Source organism: Gymnoscopelus microlampas (genome assembly GCF_963454915.1).
Source record: "Gymnoscopelus microlampas genome assembly, chromosome: 17".
NCBI lineage: Eukaryota > Metazoa > Chordata > Actinopteri > Myctophiformes > Myctophidae > Gymnoscopelus > Gymnoscopelus microlampas.
In genome coordinates, this window is record NC_139954.1 from 35,053,228 (window position 1) to 35,069,699 (window position 16,472).

At 42.9% G+C, this 16,472-nt stretch overlaps 1 protein-coding gene across 1 annotated transcript; it reads right to left on the reverse strand.

Annotated features, from left to right (window-relative positions):
* Positions 1 to 2,147: 2,147 nt before the first annotated feature.
* csrnp3 (cysteine-serine-rich nuclear protein 3) lies at positions 2,148 to 15,858 on the reverse strand. Its single transcript, XM_084084437.1, has 5 exons — positions 15,791 to 15,858; positions 11,049 to 11,220; positions 5,825 to 6,084; positions 4,756 to 5,052; positions 2,148 to 3,509 (listed from the first exon to the last, which is right to left on the reverse strand). The coding sequence occupies exons 2-5, from the start codon at positions 11,212 to 11,214 to the stop codon at positions 2,343 to 2,345; spliced, it is 1,890 nt and encodes a 629-aa protein (XP_083940563.1). The 5' UTR covers positions 11,215 to 11,220; positions 15,791 to 15,858; the 3' UTR covers positions 2,148 to 2,342.
* Between the last annotated feature and the right edge of the window lie 614 nt (positions 15,859 to 16,472).

The following is a 16,472-nucleotide window of genomic DNA, read 5'->3' on the forward strand; positions in this document are numbered from 1 at the left end:
ACTGTATTTACCCTTCTCATATGCTTTGGCACACTGGTTCTGTATTCTAGGCTATGTTGATGGCACTGATTGCCTGAAAACAGTCTGTACACGTTGTTTGACCACTACGGTGACATGAGAGGAGCGAGCTTACTGGGCATTCACTAGGGCTGCAATTATCCATTACTTTTTCGATTAATCGAGTAATCGACTAACGCTTTTTTTTATATATATATGTTTTTCTTAAATATATCAACAAATCGACGTGAATTGATTAGTTCGATTAACCGTTGCATCCTCAGCATTAAGACGGAACTGACAAACACTCCAGTACTGACTGACCATTGTGATTACAGTGGATGGGCAGGATAATTGCAGGCTTGGAATAGGGGCAGAATGGCAGATATTGTTATTCATGCAGGAGCATACAGCTCAAGCTAGAGAACTTCAGCAAGGTATATCAGTTGTGAATATATGCGCTGAGTTATTGCAGTCCCTAAATTGCAATTTTGATATCTGAGGCATTGATTATATCACAAGCATTCACTTTCCTCTTTATATCGCTCATTTCATAAAGAGGTGTTAAACGGTTATTTACAGATTTTTGGTAGATCATATCTGTCTATTTTCAATGGCTCATTGGACGTGGACATACAGTTATCAATTCCTGATATGAATTGCATTTCGATTTGATTGTCAACCTCGAATGTTTTTCCTCCTTTACATATTATTAGCAAGAACCCTTTTTTGGTTTCTTTGCTTTCCAAAATTGGTGATACTACAATAACAAGTATAGAGTAGTACAATGTACCACGTAGTCTTTAGGATCTGTTTGCATTTGCTTTGAGGATTCTTCTAAGAGAAAAACCATTGAATGGCCTTCAGGTTATTGCACTTAACACTTCAGTAACACCAACCAACATCATTACTGGATCTGAATAAATACAAATCTCAATTAATAAACGCTGAAGTTTGAATAATATTGTGTGGAATGTGTATGTTGTATTTTTGTCCTGTCCTGTCCTACACAGCACTCAAATAACTGCCATCACCTTTGACTTCATTTATCAAACACTGAAAGACATTATGTTAGGTTATTCAAATTATATCTACAGTACATAATACTGTACTTCAATATAGACAGGGTGTTGCATGGTGAAGCCCCATATGTAGTTACTACTAAGAATCATACTGTCCTGTTATTCCCATAGTAGATGCTGTCAGGGTTCGATTTCCAAAACATTGTAATCATAATACAAATTTTAACAAATATGCACAAAATATGTATGCCAGGGTTTATGCGGTTAACATTATTTATTTTGTATTAAATGGTTCAATTGTGATATTATCAAACATAAATACCCCCCCATTTCAGCCAGCAAACCGAACCCTGGATGGTACAGTATAACCTCAAGTAGGCTATATGATATGCATTTGGAGATATGTCAAAGTGCTACTTTAGTATATCCCTGTATACACCATCAATGAATACTTCTCAAGAATAAATACTTTGTTTGTGGTGACACTTCCAAACCACATTATTCTAAGAGTAAACATTAAAAAAGAGGGACATATATGTGAGGGGCCACATTATTTCACCGTTCAAGTATGTATAAAGTAAAAACAAATGCATGTCATTGGACCCCTCCCCTACACAAAAGTGCAACAGGTTGTGAATTATTTTTGAATAGATGTGTGAAACCGATGTATGCCCTTGACATTGTATTCCAAAGATACAAATAGCAAGTGCTTCTCAGATCATAGAAAAGCATGGGTAAGTGACAAAGTGGAGAAAAGTGTGCACTGCGTGTGTTGATTAGTTTGTTTTATAAACCAATGGTCAGTTTGTCATGAATGCCACTGAGATCCCCAAAAACAGCATGCTTATCATTATCAAAACATTTACAGTATAGTATAAGTATACACGTAGTTCAGAACCAATAAATAAACTGTGACAATAAACCTTTTTTTGCACATTTTGACACATACAGTAGACATAGAAAAGTTCCATCTACAGTACAATATCTGCTTAAAACTAGAACTTTACATCTGAAATTACAAGATACATTGCACAGCGTAATATCTTTTATGTTACCACCTTGTGGCTTAAAATACTGTAGTGGAGAAACCTCGAGAGAAAGAGAGAGAGAGAGAGAGAGTGGGTGAATCCTCAGACATTTCCACCATGAACTTGAGGCTTAATAGTTATTGATGAAAATGTACTGTGGTTCTGTAAATTGCTTTGAAATGTAAGGTCAGGTACTGTAAAAGGCCATGAATATGTTCCCTTAAAATACCACTTGGTCAGGATTTTTCTCAGGTAAAGACACAGAATGAAAGAACACTTAAAAGAGCGAGGCCCCTTAAATGGCCGTGACCTCGGGGCAATGGTCTGATAATGGAAGGGTCTTAGTGCTGTCTGCTAATGAAGGTACTTCAGAGAGCCCATTAACACTGGACTCTTCCTGTGGCTGCTCTGCCACTAAACAGGGGCTATTGCGGTCGTAAGAGGAACCCTGGGAGTTATTGTTAAGGTAGTTCTGAAAGTCTATCTGATGATTCTGGTTCGGCACGACGGGCTGCTCCGAAAACGTTGCTTTGGAGAGGGCTTTCTTCTCTTGCTCGGGCGTGCAGCAGGCTACTGGGGTTGTCGACGTGCCGTTGCTCAGAGCGAAATGGGGACTCGCTCTGTATTGTTCATCGGCTTGTTTTGGGTAGTCTGTGTACTGCTCGGCAGCCACGCTGAACGGTCCTTGGGGCACGTCGTTGCCGTTGGTAGCGCTTACCGTGTCCTGGAATGCTAAGGCGTCTCCGTAGGGTTCACTGGGCTGGCCGGTCGGCCCATTGGCCGAGACGACGCCGGAGCCGTCCAGCTGGTAGTACTCAGCCGGAGAAGAGTTGATTAAATAAGCGCTTCCATTCATGTGGCTCTCGTGTGTCACGACGGGGGGGGCATCGGGGGGGTAACACAGCACCGCAGACAGAGGGACCACCTCGGTGTGGGACACGGGCGGAGTCGGCACTCCGTCCCCAAAGTCCTTCTCTTCGTCGGCCTCGTCCTCCTCGTCGGAGTCGCTGTTCCCTAAGCTCTGGGTGCTCGAGTCGGACTCCCCGCTCCACACGCTGCTGCTGTCCTCGTCGTCGTCTTCATCGTCCTCGTTCTCCTCCTCATCGTCGTCGTCGTCTTCTTCATCCTCATCGTCGTCTTCGTCGTCTAGCGGCCCCTCCATCTCGTCCGTGGTCTGCAGGTGCATGAGGGTGGTCTGCGGCACGGTGGTCTCCGACAGGGAGTATTCTAAGCCGTGCTGGGATTGGACGAGGGGGTTGCCGTTGCCCAGGCTGTTGTTGGTCTCGCTATGGTAACCGTTGGCAGGGGAGGCCTGCTGCTGCTCGCGACTCTTCTCCAGCTCCAGTTTCATGATGGTATGCAGGAAATGGGTCCGTACGCGGATGGGGTTGAACTCTACCCTTCCTGCCGAGTTGCTGCAGCCCTCCTTTGTACAGCCACAGGGAAATGACATGCGGTCCACCTAAAAGAGAACAAAATACCTGTTGGTTAATCTGCAACACATTCTTCTTTTTTTTTTCTTCTTTTTAGATTTCTTTGGCTATTTTTGAAAACTCATGAAAAGTTGAGCAAATATATATATTTCTTTTGGCGGACATTTGTAACTCAAATCTTTGCTTCTGGGGGTTCCTGGAACTAAATATTTTACAAATGTTCGCTTTAAAAAACATAATCCAAGATTTTGACAAAAATTTTCGCGATTTTTCAAAAATAGCAAAAATGCGCTATGAGCTTGTATATCTGCTATTTTTGAATATCCAAAGAAATCTAAAAATGACACACAGATGCGTTCCCGGTCTTAATGAGTTAAAGAAATTGTTATTTGGTCAAAGTCTCTCAAAAAAACCTATTGGGCGCCGTTGGACACCCAGTGCTACAAAACATAAAGTTATAAACCTTTCTCAAACTCCTTTAAACAATTTAATTGAAATTTATAAATAAAGTTTGGTTGAATAGATTGCATAAGAAAGAGGCTGCAGCATGTATGGGGTTAAATCATACCTGTTCCGTGTAAAGCATCCGTTTCTCTCACTTTAATAATAGGGCTGCATTATATGGACATAAATTCATGTTGATATTTATGCCAGAAATCTTGTAGTCAAAACGATATACGATATGACCATGAGTTGAAAAAGTTATATTTTAAGTGCAGCAACAGTGAAAACAAAGAATTCTTCAAAAATATCACTCTTATTTTGAATTACTACTGAGTTCACACTTTTTTTATTTGACTCTTTTTCACACTTTTTGAGTTATTTGATATTCTAAAAGGGCAACAGTGAAAACTAAGCATTCTTCAAAAAGTAGCATATTGCAGTCAACTTTGCTCTTATTTTTGCATGAGCTATATGAGACAAGAGGGCATGCTCGTCTCATGCACAAGTCCACCAGCGCCTTGTCAGAGCTGAACTGTCTTTACCGTTTTCTGCGCAGCACGCAGAGAAACAGGGGTGATTTTCCTTTGACGCTGGCTCAAACAAAGGGATGTTTGTTATTGGCTGGCTTTAGCTGTAGCCTACAGCAGGAGTAAATTGATATTGTCCATATTGTTGCCTTTTGGGATATTAATATTCCGCGTGTCCCCATCTAGACAGCGACACGATGACGATATATATCGTCCAGCCCTAATTAACAATACTTTCCGAGGCTTTGAAAGGGAAGAGCAGAGCAGAACATCAAAGGCAGATATGACTGAGGTGGGGATTTACCTGGCACTTGATTCCCGCTACGCTGCAAGCACAGGTCTCTGGGTCGCAGAAGACTCGACAGTCACAGCCACAGTCCTCCCTGGACATCCGGATGGCCCTCAGCTCGTGTTTCTCCTCCACGTCGATCTTCTTCACTCCCGAGGTGCGCAGCAGCGCTCGCCGTTTCTTCGTGGTGAGGGGCTGCAGGAAGAAATACTCGTCCACCTCGGTGTTGTCCAGGTCAATGTCGTCGTCGGAAATGTCCTCCGCTGTGAGTGCGTTGGCCTCCTCGGACTCCACTGTACCGTTCTTAGTCAGCTGGGAAAACAAGGAGAGATCACATTCAGGCTAGTTTGAAAAGTAAACCTATTCTTTGGCGACAAAGTGTCATGCGACGTGTCTCTCGACGGGTATAACGCATTTTCAACTAAAACAGTTGAGAATACATTATTTTACATTATTTCTGTGGAGCAGTGTTGATTTCGTCGACTAAAACTATGACGAAAAATGTTCGTCGACTACCTTTTTTCACTGACGAAAACTAAATAAAAACTAAGCTACGATGAATAAAACTATGACTAAATATATTGACAATTTCATCAACAAATACAAACTAGACTAAAATGACCAGTGGAGAAAGATAATTTTGTTTGGTTGCGCTCGGGTGTTGCGCTCTGTAGATTTAGTCGACTATAATCTTATGATATTTAGTCGACTAAAACTAGACAAAAACTAAAACATTTCAGATGACTAAAATATGACTAAAACTAAATGGAATTGTATTCAAAAGACTATGACTACAACTAAATGAAAATTTGCTGTCAAAATCAACACTGCTGTGGAGAGTCGCCACGCGACACTTTGTCACAGACGCATAGCAAGCAGACCGTGGAGCCCAGTGGAACAACATTCTTAACAAATCCATTCAAAATGCTTTCTTTCTTGATACTGATTTCTATTTAATAGCAACCTTGGTGGAACTATGAATGCCTCCCTTCGGGCTATTCAATTAAGCGCAGCACGATGGTGACAGTGAAGTGATATTTGCAAACCAATGGTTGTGACCTCGATTGTGGAAAGCAGACTATACCTTGAGTTTAATGGAGTTGAGTTTCTCTTCCTTCAGGTGGTCTCTCAGCATGTCCCTGTGGAGTCTCTCTTGTTCCAGGGCGAACTCGCCCAGGGAGTACTGTCTGACCCAGCTGTGTCTGTTGGACATGCCGAGCGTGCTGCCGCCCTGGCTGGGCACGCTGGTGAAGCCCTGCCGCCGGCTGAAGTAGTACACCGTCACGTTCTCAAAGTGCACCCTCCTGGTCCGCAGGCGTTTCTCCCTCTTCAATATAGAGTCGGCTTCATGGGGAAAATGGACACGGGAGTTGTTAGGAAAAAAATATAATCTTAAAAGGGAAATAAATATGCATAGTCAGACAATCAGAGATCTCCGCCTGCCTGGGGAAATCTAAATTCAATGTATGGTTCAGTAATGCTGTTATTGGAAAAAAATCTATATCGAATTGTTTCTGCCCAGTTTTATCCCATTCATTGAATTTAGGTGTGACATATTATTCTTAGAGACACACAGGGTATGGGGGGAGATTGGACATCCAAATGTTGTTTTTTCAAGCTCCCAAGCCACAAAAAAGGAGCCAAATCCACATAAAAATAACTTTTGTTTGCACCTCCAACACTGACCTTGGTACATTGTAATGTAGCTGCAGCTAATTAATTTAATAATAACTGCCACTGTGCAGGTATTTCAAATTCTACATAAGGCTATGGTGATGGTCACACAGGAGAGTGGCAAATGCCTGCCAAGGCGAAATATGCGTCCAATTCACCAAAGTGAATTTAGACATTTACATGATAGCAACAAACTCACAGCATTGGCCTAGGGTTTAGTTTCCCTTTAAAAATTGGTAGAAGGCTGCATCAGTCAAAGTTAAATTACAATGTATGCTCCTGGTTGAATACAGTGTGCGAAGAAGCTCAACTTTGTTGATACAAAGCCTATGAGCTGCAGGATAGTGACGTGACAATTCTTTTTATACGGCCTGAATTTAAATAATTAAATGTTTAAATGTTTACAATATTCTTTAGTTGTACAATGCCTTTGTACCTCCAAGTGAAGCTTATCAAAAAGGAATGTTTAATTTGTTGAATAAAAGGGATTGATATTTGCTGGAACAGTAACGCCTGAAACATGAGTCTAGTTGTTGCTCGTCAGCCTTTTAGCACGCCTCAGGATATCCTTAACTCAACCCAGCTTGGTAGGGAAGGATTTCATCATGTATCTTTGCTGCCACTTGGCATGCAAGCCCTCCTCGGAGTGGCTTTTTAAGGACAGTTCTTCAAGAGGGAGGGGCAAGGAGGCGGGCAACGGTGGAGCATAAATAATCCCCTGCCTGGCCCAGAGATGTGGAGTCCTGGTTCACAGACGCAGTGCTCTCAGCATTCACCCCGTATCAGACAGACAGGACAAATAGAAACCATCTGCTTCCAACAGCTCCCCACCCCATGCAAGAGGGACAGTTAATTTAACGCCGAGAGTGAACAAATGGAACCAAATGGACCTTTTTTTTCTCCATTTGTACACACACTCAGCATTACAATTGTGTATTTGTACGTTTGTACACAGAGTTACATTAAATCACTCAGGAATTTTACAGTGAACAGAGTTTGTTATACAGAACAAGCTTTGTTATACAGAACAGCTTTCTGGCTGCAGGTACCAAACAGTAATGCATTGCTGAATTATATTATATATATTTTTTCATTCACTCAGCTTCTTTTAAGGAAAATGTACTACATTTACTTATCATATCTGCAGTAATCTTAAAATATATATATATGTACACTGTATATATATCCCATTGGTATTTCCCTCTCAAAAACATACCTGACAGACAGGTTCTCTTTAAAAAAAAACAAGTGGATTTCTTTCCCCTTCTTCCTCTAATGCCAAACAAAGCATGGTTGTTTAAGATCTCAGTGCCAACACACAGTCAATCTCTACATTTGACTCCTCTCTGTGGAGCTCAAGTTTAATAGCCAATCTACAAGCTTCCATTGTGACACGTTGTGAGCTTGTAGATGTGCTATTTTCAAAACATCTTCGAAATCGTTCGTTTTTCCAGCTATAATGACATGCCCAAAGATTGTGATGGCAGGGTTAAAGTGGTTAAGCTGACCTCCAGCCCCCAGCTACTAGCAGCTGCAGCTGACACAGAGGCCACACTCAGCTCCCTTAGGGACACAACACCCTGCTTATGTCCCCAAGCCCCCTGCCTCTCTGCAGAGAGGAGCCCAGTCACCCTGCTGCCTGACACTTAGAGAAACAAAAGACACAACATCATCTACACACCTAAATATGTTGAGGGCAGATTGAATTTAAAAGTAATTAATGATCTGGAATTATTAACAACAACAACATTTTTTTGCAACATTTTCTTCCCAAAGCTTTAATCTAACTTCACATAGCTACTACAAAGCTACTACAGTCCACACCACAACTGTAAGATAGACAATGGTGAACGAAATACGTAGTTATGATTATAGTTATTGTCACGGTCCGCTCCTCGGGCCGTGCACTTTGGCTTTATTATTTAGACCTTCATTGCCCTTATATGGTCGTGGACACTTTAGGCCTGTTCTTTAGGCCTGTTTAGATCTTCGTTCTATTTGTTTATTTGTATTGTTGTTACTCTGTTGCCCTTTTGCCTTGGTGTTCTGTACCCTTATTTTGTAGTATGTTCTGTGCCTTCCTGTCTGCCCCTGTAATGCTGTAACTGCCTTTGTCCAACCAGTCTTGTGATTGTCTGTGGTTCCACCTGTGTCCCTTTAGTCCCCCCGCCTATCCTAGTGTTGATTGTCTATTGAGTTCACCTGTTAGTCCCTGTCTATTTAAGTCCTATATTTGTTTCAGTTTAGTTGCCTGTTGGTTTCGTTGTTTGTAGTCGTGTGAGTTTATGCCAGTCCTTGTCTCCTCTCTTATTGTTGCCTCGTATTAAGTTCCCCTAGCTTTCCTAGTATAGTTTTCCTTTACTCCTGTATTGTCTCTTTCGTGTTCTAACTGATTACCCGGTTACTAGACTGAAAGAACGAGCCCAATCGATGGTCTTGAAGGGCGGAGCCAAACCCAGGCGCTGCGCTGGATTCCAGCGCCTGGGTTTGGAGCACTCTGATTGGTTAGGAGATAACAAGGTCCTAAGACCAGCGTTCCTGCAAGGTTCTCCCAGGCTTTTTTTTTTTTTAAACAAAAAAAAAGGCATGGGTTTCCGAGGCTACCCGGTTACTGACTTTGCCTGTACCTAGACGTTGACTGCTGCCTACTCCTTTTGTGACGGTGTTAATAAACACTTTAATTTGAGCTGCATTGCCTCTGCCTCTCACCTCGCACTTGGGTCCTACACCTCTCTGCCTCGCACAGTGACAGTTATTGTGCTTGGTGTGACTGTGAATGGACCTTAATACGTAGTTGTGATTATAGTTATACCATTTTACTGTATGTCTCTAATTATTATGCTTTACTTATGTTTTAAACCAGCTTAAACAAAAACGGCTTAATTAAACTGTCATCTTTAGGAAACAATAAATTGAATCATGTGGCTCTCGTTATCCGCATGTGAATGGCGTGGCTCCAATGTGATTATAAAACACATGGCAGACAGACAGACGGACAGACGGACAGACAGACAGACTTATAGATGGCTAGCCTCCTATACAAACGCTGCACGGTCGGCATTACACAAGTGGAGCTGAGAACCAGTGTTTTGCAGACTTCATTCTTTTTCTAGCCTCCCATAGAGCCTGTAAACTGTAAAATAACTTTTTTTTATAGGACAATCTATAACAGGTTGCTATCATATTAGGCCCAGTATACAGTATAGATGCCTGAATGAGCAGCAGGGTGCAGATATACACCGTATACGTAGCTGACTGAGGTCTTTCTTAGCCCATTCGATCCGGTGGGAACGCATCTCATGTCATTTTAGATTTCTTTGGTTATTCAAAAATAGCAGATGTACAAGCTCGTAGCGCGGCACCGAGTGCCGCGCTACGAGCTTGTAGATCTGCTATTTTTGAAAAATCGTGAAAATGTGTGCAAATCTTTGAATATATATATATATCTTTTAAAAGCGAACGTTTGTAAAATGTTTTTGTTCCAGGAACCTCCAGATGCAAAGATTTGAGTAACAAATGTTCGCTTAAAAATAAAATAAATATTTGCACAACATTCTTCCAAAAGCTCACAAGCTTGTATATCTGCTATTTTCGAATAGCCAAGGTATGAAATAACGGTCATGGCTCAAATCTAAAATGACAACAGACGCGTTTCCCCGGGTCGAACGGGTTAGAGCATAGTTCTATGGTACATCATGACCCAGTGGCGTGTTGCACACACACAGCGAGAGACTGCATCAGCTCATTGATCTGGCTGAGCCCTGTCTGCTGACGCGCTTCCTAATGAGAGAGTCTGCCTGTGCATTCTTCCTCTTTATTACAGCACTGGCTTCTCTCTGCACCAGCTCTCCTCTCCTCTCCTCTCCTCTCCTCTGCACTCTGTACCCGCACAGCAGCATTGAAATAATAATCACCATCTAAGAACGGGTCGATTTTCTTTCCCTCACTTATTTACCTGATTTTTGATTATTGTGAACTACGCTGCCCTACAAGTCTATAGTGCAGTAACACAATTTTTTTGGAGACATTTACTTATTTATTTGTCTAAAATGGTCAATTCAGCCTTCATGATTTTGGGGGATAAACAATTACCTCATGAACAGATACTACAATTAGTGCAATATCACATATACCAATAAACCTGTCTGGCTGGCCAGCTGAAACACGTTTTGTGCAAGCACTGCAGCGTTGAAATAATATAAATAAATACGCATAAAAATGTTTTACCTGTGAGCTACGGATTAGGTTGATTTGTTCACGTATGTGTCCACTGTTCCACTCTCAGAGTTAAACTAGCACTCAGGATTTGATGGCGCATATTGCACATACTGTATTGTGCCTGCCTTGCAAGACAATAATTGTTTAAGCCTGGCTTTCTCTGAGATGACAATTGGCTGTTAAAACCTTTTGGTTTTAACTGTGTTATGCTAGCTGTGTGTCTCTGTGTGTGTGTGTGTGTGTGTGTGTGTGTGTGTGTGTGTGTGTGTGTGTGTGTGTGTGTGTGTGTGTGTGTGTGTGTGTGTGTGTGTGTGTGTGTGTGTGTGTGTGTGTGTACACACGCACGCGTGTGTGCATGCATAATGTGTGTTTGTGCGTCTGTGTGTGTGTTTTGTCGGGGAGGCAGACACACTCACGCATGAAGGGGCCCGAGGCGGAGGGGTTGACACTGTCACTGCTGTCCCCACTCTCGCTGCAGGAGACCTCATCGTCAGACTCCCGCAAGGAGGAGCACGGGGAGGAGGAGGCTTCCACCTCCTCGAACTTCCTCTTCAGTATTCCGCTCATCATCGCCCTCCGCATCTGCACCTGGAACAGACAGACGGCAGAAGGGCCACACATTATCTAATAGGCAACTTTAGGACCCCTCCACAATCCTTAACACGTTAAGACCGGGGACGCATCTGTGTCACCTTTTTGATTTGAGCTAAAAAAGCATTATTTTACACTTTGGGCTGTTCAAAAATAGCAGATATACAAGCTCGTAGCGCGGCACCGAGTGCCGCGCTACGAGCTTGTAGATCTGCTATTTTTGAGAAACCGTGAAAATCTTTGAATCTTTCGAACATTTGTAACTCAAATCTTTGCTTCTGGGGGTCCCTGGAACAAAATATTTTGAGATGGGGGATCCTTGGCAAAATACATTTACATTTTGGGGTTCTTGACATGAAAAAGTTTGAGCACCACTGATATAGAAACATTTTTTTTCAGAAAACTGTTGGGATTTAGAAGACATTTTGCAGAATCGGAACCTCAGGCTTCAATGGGTTAACACACTCAATTAGCTATGAGAGTGAGACCCAGACCCCAACACACCTCCCACAGCCCATCAACCTTCATACACACATGTATGCATGCACACTTGCAGACACACGCGCGCACACGCACACGCACACACACACTCCCATGCCGCCATCCCAGATCCCAGGCGTCCCCTGGGCGATTGATCACCTTGGCACAAAGGAGCCTGAGATGGAAGGAGAAAAGCTGCTAATTGCGTACTACGTCTGCCTCACAGGAAGTTCATTCTCCTTGTCTTTGATTGAGTGACTGCAGAGAAAAAGGAGACTCTGACAACTTGACAACTGTCTCGCTCTGCTCTGCTACCGGGCCACGGTGTGGCCTTCATGAAGACAAAAGGTAAATGACAGCCGAACCGTTTGGCAAAAACACTTAAGAATCTGTTAATTGCAAATGGCAGAATGCCTGAAATTGAAAAATGAAAGTATATGATAAATGCCCAGAGCAGCTTGATATCAGCCTGTAGCAAATAAACAGAGGAATTATTTGACACACTTAATTGCTGTTTCACCTAGAAAAAACACAATGCATGAAAAAAAAACGGATTGAACATATCCATAGGCTTCAAAATTAATTAACTAGCATCTTAGGGGAAATTTAAAAAAAAGCCCATGTGTAGCTTATTCAAGGCATTGCAAAGAATTCAAACATGCATTTGTGTGCATGTGCGTGCATGTGCGTGTGTGTGTGGGGGGGGGGGGGGGGGTGTACTTATACAGTATATAATGTACGTGTAGGCCTACATACTGTATGTTATCATATTGAAATGCGTGAAATATATGTGACAACCGCTTGAAATGGTGCAACAAAATGATCAGTGAATAAAATCACACCATTCAGTGCCAGAAGGAGAATAGAAGAAGCAGCTGTGGAGAAAAATGTATGCGAGGCATCCTCCACAGTAGGTCTTTAAGAAGCTATTGTTAACATGAGAGGGTTAGTTACTATCAGAGGGGGGTCTATATTATGAGAGGCTATACTTTAGCTTGGCTATTACACAGGTTATATATCTTTTACAGATATGGTCAATAATCAAGTCGAGCGTTATAAAACAGTGGTTCTCAACCAGTGGTCCTTGGGGGGGGTACCAGGGGGTCCCCAGCGAAATGAGTTAGCATAGCGTCAAAATAATTATAACCACTGAGCTTTGGCTATTCAAAAATAGCAGATATACAAGCTCATGGCGCGGCATGAGCTTGTAGATCTGCTATTTTTGAAAAATCTTGAAAACGTGTGCATAGCTTTGAATATATCATTATTTTTTAAAGCGAACATTTTTTACTCAAACTTTGCTTCTGGGGGTCCCCTGGCACAAAACATTTTCAGATGGGGGTCCGCGGCCAAATGTATATCAATTTAGGGGTCCCTGGCATGAAAAAGGTTGAAAACCACTGTTATAAAACAGACCTAATAGATACAAACAATCAGAGGGTTGTTACCAATTGATCCCTGTGAGAGAGGCTGCTGTAATAATATCATTCAGTGCTATAATATTATATGTCTGTATATTAGGTGCACGCAAAATATTATGAACACTTGTGGTTCTGCACTTTGTTGGTCGTGGTGCAGAAGAAAGTGTTACAGATCACTTCAAAGTCAATCGAGAGCGGTCATTAAGTCCTCCTGACTGATGGTGCAATTACACGTATAAACAAGAACAAGCTCATCAGTCAGCTCCACTAATACTAATCACCATTATACTGGAACTGACTTGAATGAGTGGTGAATTGTAACTGTCAAACAATGTATTACTTTGATTGCTGCATCTCCCCCCCACTGAATAATATCCTGCAATTATTCCTTGCAGTCCGCAAATAGTTTGTAATATGGCAGCAATTATTTTGATGTTAACGCATTAAGACCGGGAACGCATCTGTGTCATTTTAGAATTCTTTAGTTATTCAAAAATAGCAGATCTACAAGCTCATAGCGCGGCACCGAGTGCCGCGCTATGAGCTTGTAGATCTGCTATTTTTGAAAAATCGAGAAAAAATATTTTTACATTTTTTTTTTCAAAAAAACTGTTAGGATTTAGAAAACATTTTAAGAATCGGACTCGGGCCTTAACGGGTTAATCACCCCCCCAGTGTTAGGCGTCAATGAACACATGCAGTGCAAACGTTTTGCTGAAATGTGTTTAGTTAACGTTTATTACGTCCATTACTTAGTGTTCTTTTTTTGTGTGACAGCAGCAGTTGGAACCTCACGTCACATTCTGAAATAAACCCATAACCATAACACTGCCACTGGAGCAGAGCAAGGAGTGTGCTAGGAGCCTGGCAGCCCCCCGCACACGCACACACACGCACACGCACGCGAAAAGCCGAAATCAGGAAAGACTGCGTACAGTTTCAACCAGTCCCAGTCTGTCTGTCTATCTGCCAGAGCAGCTTGTGGGCGCGTTCCATTCAGAGGGAGCCATGCTGTTTCATCTAGAGCGGGGCTCTGCTATCAACTCATTACAGATGCAAATGCTTGCCTGAGAGACCGAGGCGGCGGTGTGGAGCTCAAGGGAGGACTGGTGCTGCCTGCCAGCCAGAGGGTCATTGTTCCCAGGAGGCTGTGCTTGTTCAGTGCTGTGACATGGCACTGTGACTGCTTTGGAGAAGCTCCCAGTGTCATCCTCCTCCAGTGACAGTTAAGCTCTTACCTAGAACTGAGGAATGTGTGGGAGACAGCGGAGGAGGAGGAGAGAGGTCTCCGTCAGGACAAACCCATTGTGATGGCTTTCCCTTCCAAAAGGAATACGTAACCTCTTCTGACCTTAAGCTCTCCATCCGTCTGGCTGGGCAACGTTCTCGTTCCGCCAATGCCAATACGTGGGCTGACTGACAGGGAACAGACGATGTGCCAAATATAGATTATGAATAATGATGATGACGAGGCAGAGCAACATTGAACATTTCACTGATATGTTACATATATTCATGAAATATACAGAACATTTAATTGAAACCCCAAATGTTCTCCAAAACAGTTATTGCTCAAATCTTTCTTTTCTTTTTCTTTCCCATAAGCTACTTAATTTCCGAGCATGGATGCCAAATTTCCACATGGAAATTACCTGTCCAATTGTAGTCTATTTCCCTGCAAGGATCCTAATTGAATAACATTGTTGCAAACCCATGGATATACTTAGACCTCAGCAGTTGCTGCACTAGGCTTCGATATCCAAAAGCGGTTTCCATGGCGATTCTAAAGCATCTCAACTAGTGATTTCCCATCTGACAGTGAATCCTACTGTAGTGTTCCATAATTGTTTATAAAGACCCTACATACTATCACCAACATTAAGCCAGTATACAGATGATGAACAAATGATATCTTTCCACAGTATCTTTGTGTACATTAATGGCATACTGTACAACACATTCACTTAAGTTGTAAGCTTTTTGTGTAGCTCCTATCTGAAGAATTTCAATAAAACGCAGAACTAATTTGAAAAGTTAACATCTACCCTGACACTGAATGGGCATGACATCATGTGCAACGGCACTGTGGGTAATGTAGGCCGAGTCTCTATCCTCAGGGCTTAATGGGAACCAGAGATCAGAGATTGTTCCTCCTCTCCCACCATACAGCTCGTTCTTTGTCTTCTTCAACGTTGCCTTACCACTAATCATGGCTGGGCAGCAGCACACACACACACACCACGGTGCGAGAGAGAGAGAAAAATCCTGGGCAAAAATAATGCAGCAAAAGCCTGCTTAGGAAAGCCCCTCCCTGCGTTGGCTTCACTGAGCACACACACACACATGCACTGGGGAAACCAACTCCAGTCCTTAATCAACAGCGTTCACACACAGCAGCACTCCAGTACACTTGCGTTTCAAAATCCTCCTTTTTTCCTCCTCATTCATTCACTTGGCTCCCCCCCACAATCACAATGAACCCGCTGACATAACACAAGCTTCATGCTGCTGCAGACCTGTAATAGACAACAACCACAACAACAAAAAAATACTGATGGAAGTGATGCCAACGAGGCCATGGCATCTACACAGCGAGTCATGACACATCATGACACCTTACAATGAATCCATTACGCCGCTCTGTGTGTCAGCCCAGTACAACTGACCTGTGTGTGTGTGTGTGTGTGTCCACTGGCAGAGACCGGCGACTCCTTTCACCTCTCCTCCTCACAAACAGCCCCGGCAAATAAGGCTCAAATGTCACTACTTCATAAAAAAATGAAATAAAAGATGAAACATGATGAATAAATTGCTTTAGTCCACTGACTTGCTGCGAGCCTGCGACCCCTGTGCATCAGGGGGGCTTACAATGAAAACGGGTGCAGGAGGAGTGTGGGAGAGACTTTAAAAATGTTCCTGCTGCTCAGACTCCACTGCCGGTACCATATGATTTATTGTTGCATGGCGATGGAGCCTCTCTCTCTCTCTCTCTCTCTCTCTCTCTCTCTCTCTCTCTCTCTCTCTCTCTCTCTCTCTCTCTCTCTCTCTCTCTCTCTGTCTCTCTCTCTCTGGCCACACAAAGGCTCATTAGCTGTAGCCAGCTGAAAGGCAGGAGCCTGACTGGAGCGGGAGTGGAGTGGAGCAGAGGCAGCCTGTGAGATCACATGGGTGGGATGTCTGAGAGAGAGAGAGAGAGAGAGAGAGAGAGAGAGAGAGAGAGAGAGAGAGAGAGAGAGAGAGAGAGAGAGAGAGAGAGAGAGAGAGAGAGAGAGAGAGAGAGAGAGAGAGAGAGAGAGAGAGAGAGAGAGAGAGAGAGAGAGTGAGAGTTCAGGCGTGCCTCTGCTCCTG

Bases quoted from the DNA above. Each gene is read 5' to 3' on its own strand.
- csrnp3 (XM_084084437.1), bottom strand. From the start codon at position 11,214: ATGCGGAGGGCGATGATGAGCGGAATACTGAAGAGGAAGTTCGAGGAG. The intron at 6,085-11,048 runs GTGAGTGTGTCT...TTCCCCATGAAG, and splicing joins CGCCTCGGGCCCCTTCATGC to CCGACTCTATATTGAAGAGG. The intron at 3,510-4,755 runs GTAAATCCCCAC...GTTCTCTTTTAG, and splicing joins TAGCGGGAATCAAGTGCCAG to GTGGACCGCATGTCATTTCC.